Here is a 16,226-nt window from a genome sequence, read left to right on the forward strand (position 1 = left end):
GTGCTGGAAAACCTGGTGGGGAACAAGGGGTGGCAGTGGACACACATGTGGGAGTGCTTCTCTGTGGAGAGGCATCTGCCCGCTTCCCAGACAGTGACATTCCCACCTAGGATGGGTGGTTTTCCTGCCCTGGGGAGAGCGAAGCCAGTGGCAGGAGGCGGCTGGCTCTCCCGGGTTTGGAGTGTACTTGCCTGGGCTGTCTGATGGCCCGAGCGCCTGGCGTCGGCTCTGTTTCTCCAGTTCCCACCTGACACCTGCCCACCCCGATCCCCCTCCCCCGGCTTTGGTTCCTTGGTCCTGGGAGGAGAAGGAGCTGAGTCAGTGGCACTGGGCTTGAACTGGGGCCCCCAGGGAGCCTGGCTAATTGCTTGTTAGTGCCAGGGAGCCCTGGGAAGTCCTCCTTGCCCCCATGCCAGACGGGGTCTGGGGAGTCACATTCCCTCACACCTTGGGCAGGGTGTCCTGGGCCGGGCGAAGCTGGAGGAGCTTTAGCCGTGGATGCTGCCGGCTGGTGCCCACTCTGCCATGTCACCTCCAAGGGACCCGGCGTCTTGCCCATTGCTGGGGGCTCTGCTGGCACCGTGCTCGGCCAGCTGCCGAGGCCGCTTCGGCACAGACCCGCTTGAGTCAGCAGAAACTGCCCGGCTCAGGCAGGATCAAAATAACCTTCTTCCTATTCCAGCACTTGAGGGTTTTTCCGCCTTCTAGGGGAAAAACAAATCAAAAACCAAAAAAAAAAAAAAACCAACCTTAGAAAATGTGAATCGCAGCATCTGCAGCCATCTGGAATGTGGGTTTTCTGAGGCCTTTTCACCAGGAGGAGGGTCCTGACACCCCCGTCCTGTTGAGCATGGCGTGTATTTGTGAGTCATGGCATAGATGTGTATGTGTGTGGGTACGTGTGGTGCACTGTGTTTGTGTCTGTTGGGAAGTGTGTGTTGGGATGTTGACTTGTGTGTGGGACTGTTGAGGGGTGTGTGTTGGAGTGTTGGTATGTGTGTAGGAGGGTTGGGTCGTGTGTGTAGGAGTGCTGGGGCATGTGTGTTGGTGTGGACGTGTGTGTAGGAGTGTTGGGGTACGTGTTGTGTTATTTGTGTAGGAGTGTTGGGTGTGTGTTGGTGTTAACGTGAATGTAGGAGTGTTGGGGTGTTGCATGTGTAGGAGTGTTGGGTCATTTGTGTTGGTGTGTGTATAGGAGTGTTGGGGTGTGTGTGTTGGGGTGTTGATGTGTGTGTAGGAGTGTTGGGGCATGTGTGTTGCGTGTGTAGGAGTGTTGGGGTGTGTATGTTGGGGTGTTGATGTGTATGTAGGAGTGTCAGGTTTGCATAGGTTTGCGTACACACGTTCACGTGTAGCTCCTCCTCATTTAATTCCACAAAGCTCCACCCCCAAACTCGGTGCCAACTTCCTCTCTCCGCACTCGGGTCCCCTTCTCCTACCAACTGCTCTCTCCCTGGGCACCTAAGACAGCTGAAGGTCTGTGACCATCTGCCTGAGCCTTTGCCCAGCGACAGGAACCAGTGCGCAGGGCTCCCTTTCTGCCAGTCAGATCACGCCGTGCATCTGCAGAACAGCTCCAGGAGGCTCTGACAGCAGAGAGCAGGGCCTTCCTCCTGCCTGTCCCATTACCTCCTTCGGGTCAGTCCCTACAGAGGGGGTGTTTGGGTCCCAGGACTCCTTTGAGGTGCTCTCCCAGCCAGCAGTACTCCTCCTCCCCCATGAGAGCGGCTTCCCTGCACGTACCCCAGCCTCAGGCATCGCCTGTGACCTTGCCGGGACAGTGGCGGGGGATTTCCTGAGTCGGGGTTGCACTCTCGTCCCCCTAGGCAGGTACAAAAGCTCAAAAGGGCTGAGCGCTGAACACAGCGGCCTGCGGGTGTCCAGGCGCTCACGTGTCCCTCTCTGTCTCCACAGCGGAGCTGGAGTTTGTTCAGATCATCATCATCGTGGTGGTGATGATGGTGATGGTGGTGGTGATCACCTGCCTGCTGAGCCACTACAAGCTTTCTGCGCGGTCCTTCATCAGCCGGCACAGCCAGGGGCGGAGGAGAGAAGATGCCCTGTCCTCAGTAAGTGCCCCACCATCCTGTCTGTGGCCTGAGGCCCCAGCGGCAGTGGGACGCCCCTTGTAAAAACTCCAACGGGATCCAATGGCGGTGTTTGCAGGAAACAGATTCAGGGCAGGAAGACAGGGTCTGAGGAGCCCACCTGCTAGCAGCTTCTTCCCCTGAAATGGGAGGAAAGCACCCGCCAGGCGGGCCTCAGAAATGCTGGAGGAACGTGGGGAATGAAGAGCTGGGCTGGGAAGAGGCTTCGTGATCCACTCACGCGCTCAGCTGACTCTCTAGCAGCCTCAGGTCCCAGGCTCTGCGAGGCCCCGGGAGTGGGCAGCACACAGGTCCTTGCTGTCACGCAGCTGACGTTCCAGGAGGGAGATGAGGAGACACCCGGTGGTGATAGCGCCATGCGGCGGGAGATGTGACCACTGGGACATGGATGGGAGCCTCTGCAAGGAACCCTCGGCTGGGGAGGCAGGGCTGAGCTCACAAGCAGCGCAAGCTGACCCTTGTCCTGACCCACATCTCTCAGGGCTGGGTGGAGACAGACCTAGAGGGATGAGACTGAAAGCAGGGAGGCACCTGGGGCAGGCAGCATAGGAAGGCGTTCTGGGCCCACACAGAGGCCTGATGCAACAGGATGGTGGAGACAAGGGGCCGGCATTTGGCTCTACACCCACTGGGGTAGTGGTGGGAAAGGTGCCTGCAGTCCTGCAGCCCTGACCCAGACGGAAGGGAGGTGGCAGCCCTGCCCTCGCGCCCGTGCTATGCTGACATCTAGTCATGTGGTCACAGTGCCGTGGAGAGCCATAGAGGCAACAGGACACCAGGTCCTGGGGACCGAGTTTAATCCCAGCTCCACCAGTACTGGCCACGTGCCCTCAGACCTGTCCCTGATCCCCAAAAGGGGGCTTCAGGTCCCCCATATGTAAAATGGGCTGACAGTCGCGTCCACCTCCCCGGAGATATGGGGCTTTAGCACAGAGCACGGGTCCAGCCACTACTGGCTGTAAAAGCACTTCCATCCATCCATCCGCCCAACCGATCTCTACCCAGCGCTCACATATGGGGTACGCAGAACTCCCCCTGCGTTTGGGAAGTGGCTGTGAGCCAGTCCCAGGGGGTGCGCTGGTGAGTTGGATGGGTGCAGACAAGAGCAGGTGCAGGGATGAAGGAAGCCGAGGGCTGTGGCTGGGAAGCCGGGGCGAGCTGCTCTGGAGGCCGAGCTGCGAAGGACCAGGTGAAGTCGGAGCGGTAGTGTGAGGAGGACAGAGCCCTTCAGGAGGGACCCTGCTCTCCGTTACAGTCCTGGGTGTTGATCTCTCAGAGTTGTGAGCATTGATGGGCGTTCTGGAAACCCCAAGAATTGCCCCTTCAAGCCTCCACAAAGTCAGGGGCAAACAGGGCAGCTCCAGGTGGGTGGGAACTTGCCTGCCTCTGACGGTGAACTCCTGGCTCCACGTCGGCCGCCTGAAACCCTGCTGTTGGGTATCCTTCCGTAGGTGGACCAAAGGCTGGCGCAGAGTTAATCTCTGAATGGCTTCCATCTCTGCACCCAGGATATGTAACTCAACAACGTAGGGCGGGAAGCGGCTGTTTAAAGAGCAGGCTGGGAACTGCGGGGAGGAGGTGGCACGTGGCCAGCCCCGGGGCTGCGGCACGTCTCCGAGCCGGGACTCGCCAGGTGTGGGGAGGACTCACAGAACAGGCAGCACTGGGTGTGGCCTCCACACTTCCGGGAACTCCTGGGGTTGGTGGCGGTGCTCAGAGTCCCTGGGCTGAGCCAAGTCAGCTGAGGAGCCTATTGGCCATGGTCCCGAGCCGGCAGGTCTGGGCACCTCTGCTTGCGTCAGGCCTCAGCCTCAGTGCGTCACCAGGTTGCCAGGGCAAGGAGCATCAGCCCTGGGACCTCTGATGGGAATGCCAGGCTCCCCAAACCCGGGACCCACTGTGCATCCCAGCATGCTGTCCAGAGGGCGTGCTGCAGACCTACTGCTCTCAAGCAGCTACGTGTTTATTTGCTGTTGCTACCATTCCAGCAACAAGCACCGGTTACATCTGCCCAGGGATGTCATCAGGGACTTCAAGGGTTCACCCCACTTTCCAGAGGAGAAACTGGGAATGAGAGAGGTGGAACATTTGCCTGAGGCCACACTACTTGTCACTGCCAGTTTGAAGAGCCCACAGCCTATTCTGTCCTCCCTCAGCTGCTGGGGAGTGACGGTGCCCTGGACATTCCAGAAGGCACCAGCCTTGGAGGGGCACACACTCCAGGCTGGGCTCACCTTGCCCCTGGGAGCCTCAGTGTGTGCATCTCCACAGTGGGTAGAAGCTACGCGTGTGCGGCCCGTGGTCATGGGGAGGGTGCAGTTAGGGGAGCGTATACCTTCCCAGAGGCGGACTGGAGGGCCTCGCTGTTGTGGAGTGGGAGGCAGCACCTGGCATCCTGCTGCCAGGAAGGGGGCAGAATTCTGTCCTGGCTCCCGGACACCTGCGGCCAATAGAAAGTCCCCTCCCACTGTCTCCCCAGCCACCTGCACAGCCCCTGGGGTGCCTGGCTGGGTAAACATAGAGTCTTGCTAGGCCTAAAACAGAATGTGGCAGCTCCCCTGGGGACCCCCTGCCAGACAGGAGTCCCTGTGTCCCGTGGCCTTCCATAGAGATCCACACACAGCTCCTGCCTGCCCTGGGCCCAGTCTGCATCACCCCAGCGCACCCATGCTCTGCTCCTGGCATGACTATCCGACCACAGCCCCTTTTCAGGGTGACCCTGGGGGTCCCCTCTTGCCTGTATGGAGACAAGAGCTTGTGCGCCACCCACCTGCCTCACCATCTCGGGTAAGACCCTGAGCTCTGAGGTCCGGTCCCGGCCTTATCAACTCCTTGCTGTGTGACACTGGGCAAGGATCTGCCCTGTGAGGGTAAGGCTGCAGTGCAGGCGAGCCCCTCGGCCAGGAATGGCGCTTCCACCCTGGCGCTGCTCCGAGGGTATCCGGGATGTGATGCAGAATGTCACTGCAGTGACCGCCCAGCCACCAAGTGGCCCAGACCTCAGGCTTATCCAGAAAGGCAATCCCAGTCTTCGTGCCCAAGGCCTGCTCGGACCAGGAACTCAGGCCTTGGATGGGGTGACCCTTTATCCTCTTTATCCCCAAATCAGTCCTCAGCGTGGGTCTCCTGCTCCCGAGAGAACCCAGCCCGCCAAGGGCCCATTTCCCAGGGGCAAGGACAAGACTGTGGCCAGGCCAGTGTGCAACAATCTGCCAACTGCAGGAGCCAGAGACCTTGCGTCCACTCCCATGGCCTCAGGAGATACCGAATTCCCCCAGGCCCCTTGTGCTGGGCTGTGTCCTGGTGTCCTGGCCAGAATCATCTTTCACTCTTTAGAGACATCTCTGAGTCCTCGCTGGTCGATGGAAGGCCATCCTGTCCCCTGGGATGGGAAGATTGTGCCTGGGGACTCCAGGGGAAGAATGGGGAGCTGCGTTCTGGCCTCGTGGTGTTAAGACTCTGGAGGGGTCTGGGAGGAGCTGCCTGAGCGTCAGCTCACTGTAGCTGCCTGGTTTTGTCACTGAGGTCTTCTCCAAGTGTGAATGAAGTCTCTTCCAGTGCGTTTGCCCATAGCGGCGCTTGACTGTAGCAGCAGAGTTCAGTGGTATGACAGAGACCCGCCGGCCCACAAAGCAGAAAATATTTTACTCTCTGTCTCTTTATGGAAACAGTTTTCAGACCCTTGGTCTAGAAGCCTCTAGATGGGGAAGGTGCAGGGAGACTGGGTGCACCCACTTCCAAGAAGAGGAGTCCACCCCAAGCCCTGGCAGCCTAGGAGTGATTGGAGATTGCTGGGAGCAGGGGGCTTGTCAGCAGTGGCTATAGGATTGGAACCTGTCCTTGTCCTCCACCTGGGGATGACTGCCAGACATAGCCAGAGGCTGGGGAAGGTTCCAGATGATTCTGAAGCTGAGCCCCCTCCCTCCACTTCTCAGGTCACTTTGGGACTTAATTCCACAAACATGACTTGCACAGGTCACCCAGCAACTTTCGCACTCGAGTAGCAACCTGAGCACTCACTGACTGCATACCACGCAGCGCCTGGCATTGGAGAAATGGTAGCAGCTCCTGCAGGGCGAGTGAAACCCATGAATAGGCTACCAGGGGCAGAGGGACAAAGACTCTGGTGCAGGAGGGGACTGGAGGAGACTGGAGGAGGTGCCTGATCTGCCTGAGGGCTAACGGAGAGCTCCGGGGTTAGCATGTCTTCGCCTGGGGTTAGCACGTCTTCGCCTTCGAGAGGCGTGGGGGGAAGGTCAAAGTTCTTCAGGAAAGGGAGGAAAGAGGGGCCATTGGTCCAGGCCCAGAATGGGCTCAAATCCAAAGGCAAGAGGTGAGAGTCTGTGTTCCCTGGGCACCTTACAGAACACACTGTATGGTGCATTGCAGGTGCTGTCATCAGCCCGCTATACAGATAGGAAAACTCATTAAAGGAAACAGCTGTACTACAGCCGTGGACATCTACAGGGGCGTGGGTCTCGGTAAGGGGTTGGAACTTTCTCTCCTGGAGGCAGTGGGGGGCCCAAAGGGTTTAAGCAGTGGAGTGACAGTGTGTGGGGTGGGGGGTCTGAGGGAGATGTTCCCGTTTCTGTGAGGAGGAAGGGCCATGGGGAAGGGCAAGAGTGGAGGAGGAGACCCTGGAAGACCCCTCAAGGACCTCAAAGACCAGCAGAACTCGCAGCCTCTGGGAGATTGTGAGACACGTAGCCTCACCGGTCCTCCTGCTGCAGAATCTGTATTTTTGCAGGCTGCAGATGGAATGTGTGCACGTGGAGGCGCTGGCTCCAGAGAACTTTGCTGTCCACTAGGCACAGATGCTGGGGAGAGAGGTGGATAGAACTGTTTAATAGAGGGAGAAGTGAGAGGAGATCAAGGGCGGGTGGGTGGAACAAGGGTGGTGGTGAGAGGAGCTGTCAGGAATGATCCCGTGGATCTGGCTTTGCAACTTGAAGAATGTCAGAGCCCATTCACTAAATCAGGAGACAAGGCAGGATAAGACCTCCTTAAGGGGTAGGAGTGTTCCTGATGGGACAGTTTTGAGGGCCACAGAGCCTCCTAGTGGCCATATGGGAAATTACCGCCCTCTAGCTGTTCTACCCAGGCTGCAGGTGAGCGGTGTCCTACCTGGGAACCCTCAAAAAACCTGCCCCAAGGGAACTTTTGAGGTGATGGACGTACTCATTATCTTGATTGTGGTAAGTGGTTCTTGGTATAAATACATGCCCAAGCTTACCAAATTGTATGCTTTGAATATGTCCATTTATTTGCATATCAGTTATATTTCAATGAAGCTATAAAAGTAACAGACATCCCTTTCCCCGGGCCCAGGGCTCGCTGTCATGGCATTTGGGGAAACTCAGAAGAACTGGCCCTGGCATGGGGTCTCATTTTCCTGGGAGGAGGTCCAGGCCCCTGCTATAATCTCAGAGCAGATGGCGTAAGCTTCATGAAGTGGCAGCTGTGCCCCTGCACCCAGACCAGAGCTTGGCACCGCAGTGGAACCACACTCCTCCTTTGCCAGAGACCGAATCACTGTTTTATGGCAGAGCAACCGCCTTGAGTACTTTCCTCAACTCTCCTGTTTTTCACCTGTGAACTGGGATATCAGTAATAATGGGCTCACTAGATCGAGGGAGAGAAAGACTGTAAAGAAATAAATGCATAGAAGCAATGATTAAGGGAGGACAGGTGCTGGAAAGGGAATCAACAGATGACAAGGTTCCCGAGAGGCCCGTTACATGCTGGTCTCTACGGGTCTGCAGGGGACGCTGGAACTGAAAGTGGACAGGAGCTGGCCGTGCAGCCTGGCGGCCGTGCAAAGGACCTGCGGCTCAGGCTCAGCTTGTTGGGGCCCCGTGGGGCCAGTGAGTGTGACTGGTGGGAGTCTGGAGGTGACACCCAGCACATTCACATGCTACCTGAGTGCCACGTGGGCTCTGGGTGGATTTTATGTTCAAATTCAGCAAGTGCTTGAGCACCTCAGTGAGGCAAGTACTCTAATCGCAAGTACTATAATTCAGGTACAGAAACTGCAGCATTGACATTAAATAACTTGCCGCAGGTCACACAGCCAGCAGGGGACCCAGGCCCAGGGGAGTGGGGCCAGGGGTGAGGAGGGGCTGAGGCCACGCTCAGCCTCAGGAGTAGCCACTAAGGCCCCTGGGAAGCTACGGCCGGCTTTGAGAAGGGGGCCTCACGAGTTGGTGTATGTTTCGGAAAGTGTCAGGCTGGATTTTTGGGGGACAGCAGTGGGCACCGTAGGGATCAGTGAGGAGGCGATTGTGGTCATGTCCTGGAAAAGCGTCCAGGGCCAGGGCTGGGGAAGCTGGTGCGGAAGCAGAGAGGTGGGTGGTTCAAGAGCTGATTCCAGGGTAAAGGCATAAGAGTCGAATCTGGGTTGAGCCTTTGCTGTCCCTCCTGCCCACCCCACTGACCCTGCTTGTACGTTTCCTCCCATGCAGGAAGGATGCCTGTGGCCCTCCGAGAGCACAGTGTCAGGCAGCGGAATCCCAGAGGTGAGACCTCCCTCGGCCTCCCCTCCAACAGCCCCACCCCACCCCGGGTTGCTCCCCGAAAGCAGTGTGGGCTGCTAAAGGCTCACCCCTCCGCGCTTCTCTGCAGTGTCCTTGCTGCTGGGATCCTCCTTGCCCGAGATAATCTGCTCCCTGCCCCTGAGGGAGCAGTCCAGCTCTCTGCTGTCTGCACACGGGAGCCCGGACGCTGCCCCTGTTCCGAGGAGGCGGTGCAGCTCTGCAGTGCTGCCCACAGGCCAGGGCCCCCCGCGGGATCAGGCTGTCGGCTCCTGCCCCAGCCAGCCCTGCCGCCCTCTCCCTCTCCCCAGAGAGCCAAGTCCCATGCAGCAGAACTCTAGGCTCAGGATCGCTTCTGGACGACCGACCTGGGAAGGCCGCCCTCCCTCACTCCCGTTCTGCTTCCTCCAGCCGCAGGTCTACGCCCCGCCTCGGCCCACCGACCGCCTGGCCGTGCCGCCCTTCGCCCAGCGGGACCGCTTCCACCGCTTCCAACCCACCTACCCGTACCTGCAGCACGAGATCGACCTGCCCCCCACCATCTCGCTGTCGGACGGGGAGGAGCCCCCACCCTACCAGGGCCCCTGCACCCTCCAGCTTCGGGACCCCGAGCAGCAGCTGGAACTGAACCGGGAGTCGGTGCGCGCACCCCCAAACAGAACCATCTTCGACAGTGACCTGATGGATAGTGCCAGGCTGGGCGGCCCGTGCCCCCCCAGCAGTAACTCGGGCATCAGCGCCACATGCTACGGCAGCGGCGGGCGCATGGAGGGGCCGCCGCCCACCTACAGCGAGGTCATCGGCCACTACCCGGGGTCCTCCTTCCAGCACCAGCAGAGCAGTGGGCCGCCCTCCTTGCTGGAGGGGACCCGGCTCCACCACACACACATCGCGCCCCTAGAGAGTGCAGCCATCTGGAGCAAAGAGAAGGATAAACAGAAAGGACACGCTCTCTAGGGTCCCCGGGGGGCCGGGCAGGGGCTGCGCAGGTGAAAAGGCAGAACACTCCGCGCTTCTTAGAAGAGGAGTGAGAGGAAGGCGGGGGGCACAGCAATGCGCCGTGTACCCCTCCCCTCCCACCTCCCTGTGTATAAATATTTACATGTGATGTCTGGTCTGAATGCACAAGCTAAGAGAGCTTGCAAAAAAGAAAAAAAAAAAACACGTTTCTTTGTTGAGCTGTGTCTTGAAGGCAAAAGAGAAAAAAGTTTCTACAGTAGTCTTTCTTGTTTCTAGTTGAGCTGCGTGCGTGAATGCTTATTTTCTTTTGTTTATGATAATTTCACTTAACTTTAAAGACATATTTGCACAAAACCTTTGTTTAAAGATCTGCAATATTATATATATATATATAAGATAAGAGAAACTGTATGTGCGAGGGCAGGAGTATTTTTGTATTAGAAGAGGCCTATTAAAAAAAAAAGTTGTTTTCTGAACTAGAAGAGGAAAAAAAATGGCAATTTTTGAGTGCCAAGTCAGAAAGTGTGTATTACCTTGTAAAGAAAAAAATTACAAAGCAGGGGTTTAGAGTTATTTATATAAATGTTGAGATTTTGCACTATTTTTTAATATAAATATGTCAGTGCTTGCTTGATGGAAACTTCTCTCGTGTCTGTTGAGACTTTAAGGGAGAAATGTCGGAATTTCAGAGTCGCCTGACGGCAGAGGGTAGCCCCCGTGGAGTCTGCAGAGAGGCCTTGGCTGGGAGCGGCGGGCTTTCCGAGGGGCCGCTGTCCCTGCAGAGTGGATGCTGCTTCTGCCTAGTGACAGGTTATCACCACGTTATACATTCCCTACCGAAGGAGACACATTTTTTCCCCCTCTGGCCCAGAACAGCCTTTAAATCACAAGCAAAATAGGAAAGTTAACCATGGAGGCACGGAGTTGCAGGTAGTGGTTTTGCCTTTCCCAAAAATGAAAATAAACTGTTACCGAAGGAATTAGTTTTTCCTCTTGTTTTTTCCAACCATGAAGGTCCCCGTGGGGTGGAGCATGGTGCCCTTCACAAGCCACAGTGGCTGGTGCACGGGCTGCCAGGGACAAGCCAGAGGGCTCGATGTCTTGTCTGTGCAGGGCGCTTTGGTGGTGGTTCAGCCGGCTCAAGGTTCACAGGTGAAGGCAGGTGCGGTAACTGCCGCACTGGACCCTAGGAAGGCCCAGGGTATTCGCCATCTGACCTCATCCTGTCTGTTTCCCTTCACGGATCAATTCTCACTTGAGAGGCCAATAAACAGATGATAACCCAACATGAAAAGGTGACAAGCCCGGGTTTCTCCCAGGATAGGTGAAAGGGTTAAATAAAGTGAGTAAAGCAGTTGAGCCAACACCAACCCAAGCTGCGGGTGCAGAATTCTTCACCTTTTCTCTTTCCATCTTTCCATCTCCTTACCCCGCAGAAACAATGCTTCACTTCTGGTGCGTCTGTTGATCTGTGTTTTCATTTACATCTCTGTTAGGCTGCTCTTGTTCTTCAGATTTTCACCAAATAGATTTGGGGTTGGCGGGACCTGCTGGTGACATGCAGGTGAAGGGGGGAAGGGGCACGCAAGCATAAATAGAGGTGACGAGAGGAGAGCATGAAGGGTGGGGCCTTGGGACCCACTGGGGCCAGTGGCTGGAGCTCGACGTGTTTCCTCCCCATGGGGGTGGGAGGTCCCCCAGCTGGAAGAGCAGACTCCCAGCTGCTACCCCCTCCCTTCCCATGGGAGTGGCTTTCCATTTTGGGCAGAATGCTGACTAGCAGACTAACATAAAAGAAAGATATAAGAGGCAATAACTATTGTTTATGAACAACTTTTTTAACTTCCAAAACAAAAACCTGAGCACAGTTTTGAAGTTCTAGCCACCTGAACTGCATGCGTGTGAAACGTGCTTTAAGAAGGTGGCAGCTGACGGACGTGGGCTCTGCGTGCCGCCAGCCTAGTAGAAAGTTCTCGTTCATTGGCAACAGCAGAACCTGTCTCTCCGTGAAGTCGTCAGCCTAAAATTTGTTTCTCTCTAGAAGAGGATTCTTTGAAAAGGTCCTGTAGAGAAATCAATACAGGTTATCCTGAAAGGTACAAGGACACATTTGTAAAGATTATTGAAACGTATCTTTCCTTTATGTGAAGTGTCTCTAGTGCCTTACTGAAGAAGCAGTGACACTCCTGTCGCAGGGTGGGGACATTCCTGGCCAGTGCCTCACTCACCTGGGACTGGTATCCCCTCCCAGGGTCCACCAAGGGCTCCTGCTTTTCAGACACCCCATCGTCCTCGCGCATCCTCACCCTCTCTCCGCTGAGGAGGTGCCTAGCTTGGTGAGGTGACCCTTCCTGCTCCTCCAATCTTTTTTGCCAAGGTTTGTGCACAACTCCCATCTAGGCTGAAAACCTAGAAGTGGACCTTGTGTGTGTGCATGGCGTCAGCCCAAAGCCAGGCTGAGGCAGTCCCCATATCCTCTTGAGCCAAAGTGTTTGGGTCTCGTTGCTTCATGGTATGGTCTGGATTTCTGGGAATGGCTTTGCATGAGAAAAGGGAGGAGAGTGGTTGCTGCCCTCAGCCGGCTTGAGGACAGAGCCTGTCCCTCTCGTGACAACCCGGTGTTGAAGCCCATTGTCCCCGGCTTCGTGCCCAGCGGATGGCAGAAGTTCATGGGAGCGGTTGACCTATCAAAGGCTGGGCGCATCCCAAGACAGCCAGCAGGTCGTCTCTGGAAACGACCAGAGTTAAGCTCTTCGCTTCTCTGCTGGGGGTGCACCCTTTCTTCTAGATGGTAGTTGTCACATTATCTTTGAAGACTCTTGGACTGCCCCTGAGGAGGCCCTCTTTTCCAGTAAGAAGTTAGATGGGGCTCTCGGAAGTGGCTAGTTGGAGGGGGACCAGCTTGGTTTCAGGGGTCTGCCGTTCCATCCCAGTTCAGGGAAGGCCGAGGGTGACTTTCTCTAGCCTCGTCACTGTTTCTCTAGCCTTGTCACCGTCTCCCTGCCTGTCAATCACCACCTTTCCTCTAGAGGAGGAAAATTATCTCCCCTGCAAAGCCCGGTTCTGCACAGACGATTTCGCGAATTGTGCTAAGAACCATCCGTGTTCTCAAAAAGCCCAGTGTTTTTGCAAAGAATGAAAAGGGACCCCATATGTAGCAAAAATCAGGGCTGGGGGAGAGCCGGGTTCATGCCCTGTCCTCACTGGTCGTCCCTATGAATTGTACGTTTCAGAGAAATTTTTTTTCCTATGTGCAACACGAAGCTTCCAGAACCATGAAATATCCCGATGATAAGGAAAGAAAATGTTGTTGTTGTGTTTTTTTTCTGGAAACTGCTTGAAATCTTGCTGTACTATAGAGCTCAGAAGGACACAGCCCGTCCTCCCCTGCCTGCCTGATTCCATGGCTGTTGTGCTGATTCCAATGCTTTCACGTTGGTTCCTGGCGTGGGAACTGCTCTCCTTTGCAGCTCCATTTCCCAAGCTCTGTTCAAGTTAAACTTATGTAAGCGCTCTGTGGCACGCGGGGCACGCACCCACGCCCCGCTGCGTAAGACTCTGTATTTGGATGCCAATCCACAGGCCTGAAGAAACTGCTTGTTGTGTATCAGTAATCATTAGTGGCAATGATGACATTCTGAAAAGCTGCAATACTTATACAATAAATTTTACAATTCTTTGGAATGAGGCTTTTTCACTTCTTTGGCCAAATGTAGCTCTTCTCACTCCCCACCCGTTTCTACAACAACCCCGGATGCATTCAATGGAGGGGAAGAGATCCCTCGGAGCTGCTGTGTAACCTTGAACAATTCATTCAACCTTTCTGTTTTATTAGTTCAGGCAGCATTCAGGGAGCCCCGTGAAAACACTAGCTCAGGCAGGTTCTGGTAAAACGGGTGGTCATTGTTGTTAAATGATTTTGCAAAACACTACATACTTTTCCTCCCTCTTGGGAAATCATTATTCCCCATAGCATGACGAAAGCTCTGATAAGGTCTGCAAGAAAAAAAACTATCTTAGGTAAGGTTCTTCCAGAAGTAACCCTCAGACATGGCCTTGTGTACAAGGGATTAAGGACGTTTTAAGGATGTGCTCCCAGGGAGCTTCAGCTAAGGGAGTCAGGGAAGAGGATCAAGGAGGGGAAGAAGCTGAGCAAGGTAGACACTTGTGGACAAAGTTCCAGCATCAACTTGATCCCAAAGGGACCTATCGGGGCTCTGGACCCTGGAAAGGTAGAGTCCCAGACCCCTCTGGCTCTTGGCGCACAAGATGGAGGAGTGAGTCTCAGAAGCTGCAGAACTGTCCTCCCAGAAGTCAACCACTAGCAATGCTCATGGAGGCAGGGGGAGGGCTACACAGACCCACTAAAGGGTTCCAATGGGGCCTGGGGCACCTGCAGTAACCACTATAGAAACTGTCTCATTTATTTTTCTACAGTCGACCCTTGAACAACAAGGGGTTCAAGGCACACTGAAACCCTCTGCTGTCAAAAGTTCATGCGTTGCTTGTAAAAAAATTTTTTTTTTAGAGATGGGGATCTCACCTTGTCACCTAGGCTGGAGTGCAGTGGTACCATCATAGCTCACTGCAGCCTCGACCTCCCAGGATCAAGCAGTCCTCCTGCCTTAGTCTCCTGAGTAGCTGGGACTAGGTGTGTGTGCATCACCACGCCCGACTAATTTTTTATTAGTCTATTATTTGTAGAGATGAGTTCTCCCTACGTTGCACAGGCTGGCCTTGAACTTCTGGGCTCAAGAGATCCACCCTCAGCTTCCTCAAAGTGCTGGGATTATAGGCATGAGCCACTGCACCGGCTTTATGCTTTATTTTTGCTTCCTCCAAAACTTAACTACTAATATCCCTACTGTTCACCGGGAGCCTTACCGATTAATAAACAGTCGATTGCCACATGAATAGACTAGTATCTATATATATTTCATGCATTTATGACATACCTTTTTAACATTTTATAATATTTTAGGCTACATGTTCATCTGTGAGTTTTTTCCAATTGCCGTAAACCTCCAAAATATTTTCCAATCCATTAATTGAAACAATCTACGTATAAGTGGACCTGCACAGTTCAAACCTATGTTGTTCCAAGGGTCAACTGAATCAACTTTAATGTCTGATTAAGATTATTTTTAATCAGTCAATATAAAGATGCAAAGACTCCACCACCATGAGGGATTGGACACCATTTGGCCTCAGCCCCAGGGTTTCCTAAGCATCTGGACTTCAGGGCCCTAGAAACAGTTCACTGCTTTGAGGAATGCTGCCCAAGACAGCAGCCCATGAGATCAGGACAGAACTCAGCACCCCCTGCCTTCCCAGGGCCCTTTCTGGTGGAGAAAAACCTCAGATATTATGAAGAATTGGAGAGAAACCAAAAGAGCTTGTAACTCCTCAGTGGTGAGAGCAATGGACCAAACATGATAACCCAGCTGCCTCCTGCTAGGGGTCATTCCCCTGCAGACCCTCAACCACCAGGTCCCTAGCATGGGGTTGACCTTGGCACCATGAGATGTTGGCACTCGGTGTTTCTGATGAGATAATGCCTGTAACATCATCCCAGCAGGGTGTCTGGCACCCACAAGGATTAGCCACTCTTCAGGCTAACGTGGACATCTACATGGGGCTTTCATATTACAATTGAATCCCTTGAACCTTCGGATCAGCCTGCAGGTCCTGGGCTGGGCCTGGAGACAGAACTGTGTCACTCAGGTGGTCAGAACAGAATAGATGGCCTTTCCCAGCTGGAGAGAGGAGTCTTGGGTTCTAATCAAGAAGGAGATCCCCCGAAATCCTTGAGTATAGCCCAAGTAGACACAGATCAAAATCAGAGCAGTCGACGCTTACTGAGCACCTACTAAGTGCCGAGCTCAATGCTAAGTTCTTCTCTGATGGCAGCAGCTAGTCACCTGGAAGGTTTCATCTTTCACTCCATCCACAACATTTTTTTTTTCTTTAATCACAACGGGGTGCCAGGCTGAGATAGCTGCTGGGAGATACCAGCACTCAGACGCAATCCCTGACCTCCGAGGATTCACCTTCAGGTTTTAGAGGCAGACTCAAACTGGAACCCCAGCACAGTAAGGTGAGGGGCAGGAGAGTGGGATTTTTGGAGGAAGGGGGTGGTTTATAGAAGACTGGATCTTCAGCTTAGAGATCAAGAGATCACCTTCCATACAGGGAAAAGAGGGAAGAGGGTGAACCGGGTAGCTGCATGAGCCCAGGTTGGGAGGGGACTTAGCACTGCTGCTGCTCGATATGACAAAGTGACTCCTGCAAAGGGAGGCAGGCCCCCCACTCTCCAGCACACCAGCCCAGAAGGGTGATGAGTGTGAGCTGACAAGAGGCCCCAGCATGATCACAAATGTCACTTCCTGTGGCTTCAGAGCATCACACAGGTACCGGAGAGAACAGTGAGAAGGGACCTGGGCTTGGGCGCCTTTAGGTCCACCTGATGAGCAGGCACTGTGCACCCACTGTGTGCCAGGGGCCACTGACAGGGACACGGTTGACTGGACAGATGCATCCTTGCCTCAGCACCTGCAGACTGGTATTGACTGCAGGTGGCAGGCAGAGGCCCCCACTTCCCCCTCACAGGCCCGATGTCAACGAGGCC

General features: G+C 54.7%; 1 protein-coding gene across 3 annotated transcripts in view; it reads left to right on the top strand.

Moving 5' to 3' along the window:
* The window catches only part of PMEPA1 (prostate transmembrane protein, androgen induced 1), a 62,426-nt gene extending 49,144 nt beyond the window's left edge, over positions 1–13,282 (top strand). For all 3 annotated transcript variants that reach the window (XM_008013170.3, XM_008013181.3, XM_073005602.1), the window contains exons 2-4: positions 1,915–2,069; positions 8,570–8,623; positions 9,050–13,282. In XM_008013170.3, coding sequence (XP_008011361.1) covers positions 1,915–2,069; positions 8,570–8,623; positions 9,050–9,595 — 755 coding nt within the window. In that variant the 3' untranslated portion in view covers positions 9,596–13,282. The remainder of the gene's footprint in view (positions 1–1,914; positions 2,070–8,569; positions 8,624–9,049) is intronic.
* The last annotated feature ends 2,944 nt before the right edge of the window (positions 13,283–16,226 follow it).

The sequence above is a fragment of the Chlorocebus sabaeus genome, chromosome 2 (genome assembly GCF_047675955.1).
Source record: "Chlorocebus sabaeus isolate Y175 chromosome 2, mChlSab1.0.hap1, whole genome shotgun sequence".
NCBI lineage: Eukaryota > Metazoa > Chordata > Mammalia > Primates > Cercopithecidae > Chlorocebus > Chlorocebus sabaeus.